Here is a 3417-nt window from a genome sequence, read left to right on the forward strand (position 1 = left end):
TAAAACTAATTTTTCGGTCAATTAAAAATATTAAAATTAAATTTTTGATAATTTTTCCCAAACAATTAAATTAGCTAACAAACGGCGAAAAATATTTTCCATTCAAAATTTAGGTTCAGCCGAACACTAGAAAATAAAGTCATTTTCTGGAAAATGGCTTCAGAAAAAATGTTTTTCGGAAACATGATATTTTCCGTGAAACGAATGGACCCTTAGTATATGCATCTTGTTCTCCCCTTTGTGCCAATTGTTGCAAACCTCAGAGCTGAAGCCAGTGATGGTTGCTTGTCTCAAATTCGAGGTCAGACTAGAGTTTTTGTTTGCGAAAATGCAAATAGTAGCTTTTGAAATTTTGCGATTGGTATTTGATACGAGAGCAAGAAAATTGAAGGTCTCATCTGCATATATAATGAAAATTTGCGACTTTCTCAAACAAAATGACATTCACTTCAGAATCAAGAACAAATTCACAAGTGAACTGGATAGTTTTGCACAATTCTACGAAAGAATGCGTCACTTCTATCAAACAAGAATCAGAACAAACAAAGAAGAAAGAAAGTAAAGCGTCGATCATCAAGAACTTTAGCTTATTACTTCGCAATCATCAAGGATATTTAGTGACAGTGCTGCTGCTGCTGCTGCTTGCACTGACGCTCTTGCAGCTGGATGTTGAGACGGTGCCTCTGTTAGTGACGCTCGTGCTTGACGTGTTGCTGCTGCTGGTGACGCGCGCACTCGAATTGGCACTTGTAGGAGAGGCGGCGGTCGAGACATCGACTTTAGCATTGGTCGGGGCGACCACTACGGCTTTCGCGGATGAGTTCGGCGTGCTTTTTTGCGAGAGTGTGGTCTTCGTCGAAGGTGGAGGCACCAGGACCGTCCCCTGGCCCGAACCATCGCCGCTCCAGTGATTATCCTGAGCCAGCGGGCTCCCTACCGCTCTGATCCTACTGTGGTCATTGTCTGCATGTGCTACGGATCGACCGCCCATTCGTTAACCAACAAGTCAGCACGGCTTACATTAAGTACGGACTTGGCCGTGTCACATTCCCCAACTACTTCAAATCGATTCGACGAGAGAGAGTACCTGGAGGAGGAGCAGGATAATCCATGAACAGAATTTGGGTTGCCATCGATTTTCCAATCATGAGAAGAGAGAAAACGAACGCAAGAAGAAAAAAGGATTTTCTGGCTCTCCATTCTTCGCGTCGCTCGCTCAATGATATATTGACTTCGACGAATTCCCACCCATGCAAAGCCTTCTTTAAATAGTCGAAGAAAGGCCGTGGATATGTAAAAGCGACACCCTACGTCTCGTTAGCTACCGACTTCTCTTTCCGATTTAATTCTTCTTCTTCTTCTTAGTAGTTTTTTTTTTTTTTTTTTTTCCAATGACCGACCCCTTTATTTATTTATTATAGTTTCACTATTGAATTACACGCCATTGACTGTTCGTCAACTCCGAGGGTAGCCGGGACCATTCAAAGCAAAGGCTGTCTTCCGAGCAAGAGGCTGGAAAGGAACTCCTTCGACAAGTGATTTGACTCTAAAAGACTGTCGGATAGATTAAAGCAGGCAGAACTAGTGGACAGAAGTCGACTTGCAACTTCTAGAATTGGGGAGTTTGGATGGCTGTCAACGCCTACTTCTCCGCGTGAAACTTGGAACTCTAGGTCAAGCGTAAACTTCCATTACATCTCTCCTACGTTTTACTTGGTAGTTTCTTTGTCTTCTTCTTCTTCTTCTTCTTCTAATTAAAAGTTCTTATTTGTGTCTAAACCACAAAGAGCTTACTTCATCTCAACAATTAAATGGATCCCTTATGATATCTATGTAATTTGATGACTGAAATGAAATGAATTCAACCTTCCCTAGTTTGTGAAGTAAGTTTATTTTTTGCCCAAAGGGATGTGAAATTAATTGAAACTCTCGTAGAAATTCTTTAGCGTTTAACTTTTACCATACTCATTTTTCTTTAATATTTTATAATGATCATGAATTATCCACGAATATGTGGTTTCCAGAAACATGTTGCGGACCTCAGAGTTGAGGCCAGGGATGGTTGCCTGTCTCAAAGCTGAGGTCGGAGAGTTTTCGTTTGCGAAAATGCAAATCGTAGCTTTTGAAATTCTGCAATTGGTATTTGATACGAGAGCGAAAAAATTGAAGGGGTCCTATCTGCATATATAATGAAAATTTGCAACTTTCTCAAACAAAATAACATTCACTTCAGAATCAAGAACAAACTCACACATGAACTGGATAGTTTGGCACAACTCCACGAAAGAATGCGTTACTTCTATCAAAAAGTGTCAGAACAAACAAAGAAGAAAGAAAAGAAAGCGTCGATCATCAAGAACTTTAGCTTTTTACTTCGCAATCATCAAGGGTATTTAGTAAAAGTGCTTCTGCTGCTGCTGCTTGCACTGACGCTCTTGTAGCTGGATGTTGAGACGGTGCCCCCGCCAGTGGCTTTGGTGCTTGACGTGTTGCTGCTGCTGGTGACGTGCGCGCTCGAAGCGGCGCTTGTAGGAGAGGCGGCGGTCGAGACATCGACTTTAGCATTGGTTGGGGCGACCACTACGGCTTTCGCGGACGAGTTCGGCGTGCTGTCTTCAGAGAGCGTGGTCTTCGTCGAAGGTGGAGGCACCAGGACCGTCCCCTGGCCAGAACCGTCGCCGCTCCAGTGTTTATCCTGAACCGGCGGGCTCCCGTTCGCGCCGATCCAGCTGTGGTCACCGTCTGCATGTGCAACGGATCGACCGCGCGCACATAAACCAACAAGTCAGCACAGCTTACATTACGTATGGACTCGGCCGTGTCACATTCCCCAACTATTTCAAATCGATTCGACAAGAGAAGAGAGTACCTGGAGGAGGAGGAGAATAATTCATGAACAGAATTCGGGTTGCCATCGATTTTTCAATCATGAGAAGAGAGAAAATAAGCGCGAGAAGACGAATGATTTTCTGGCTTTCCATTTCTTCGAGTCGCTCGCTCAATGATGTCTCGACTTCGACGAATTCCCTCCCATGCAAAGCGTCCTTTAAATAGTCAAAGAAAGGCAGCGGATACGTAAAAGCGGCACCGTACGTCTCGTTAGCTACCGACCTCTCTTTCCGATTGATGATTTCTTCTTCTTCTTCTTCTTCTTCTTATTGTTTTTAATGACCGACCACTTATTTATTTATTTATTATAGTTTCTCCAATGAATGAGACGCCATTGACTATTCGTCAACTCCGCGGCTAACCGGGTCCATATATAGCGGAGGCCATCTTCCAAGCAGGAGGCTCGAACTCGAAAAGACCCATGTCGGATTGAGAGTCGAAATGGCGACGTGCAACATCTAGAAATTGACAGCTGGGATGGCGTGCTACGAGAACCTGTCCACGTGAAACTTGGGATCAAGTTCAAGG

The 3417-nt window shown here is 43.7% G+C and overlaps 1 protein-coding gene across 1 annotated transcript; it reads right to left on the minus strand.

The window, feature by feature from the left end:
* Positions 1-2204: 2204 nt before the first annotated feature.
* Positions 2205-3144, minus strand: LOC104453838 (putative protein TPRXL). Its single transcript, XM_010068463.3, has 2 exons — positions 2870-3144; positions 2205-2742 (listed from the first exon to the last, which is right to left on the minus strand). The coding sequence occupies exons 1-2, from the start codon at positions 2979-2981 to the stop codon at positions 2384-2386; spliced, it is 471 nt and encodes a 156-aa protein (XP_010066765.1). The 5' UTR covers positions 2982-3144; the 3' UTR covers positions 2205-2383.
* Positions 3145-3417: the final 273 nt, after the last annotated feature.

The sequence above is a fragment of the Eucalyptus grandis genome, chromosome 7 (genome assembly GCF_016545825.1).
Source record: "Eucalyptus grandis isolate ANBG69807.140 chromosome 7, ASM1654582v1, whole genome shotgun sequence".
NCBI lineage: Eukaryota > Viridiplantae > Streptophyta > Magnoliopsida > Myrtales > Myrtaceae > Eucalyptus > Eucalyptus grandis.

Bases quoted from the DNA above. Each gene is read 5' to 3' on its own strand.
- LOC104453838 (XM_010068463.3), bottom strand. From the start codon at position 2,981: ATGGAAAGCCAGAAAATCATTCGTCTTCTCGCGCTTATTTTCTCTCTT. The intron at 2,743-2,869 runs GTACTCTCTTCT...TTGCACATGCAG, and splicing joins TTATTCTCCTCCTCCTCCAG to ACGGTGACCACAGCTGGATC.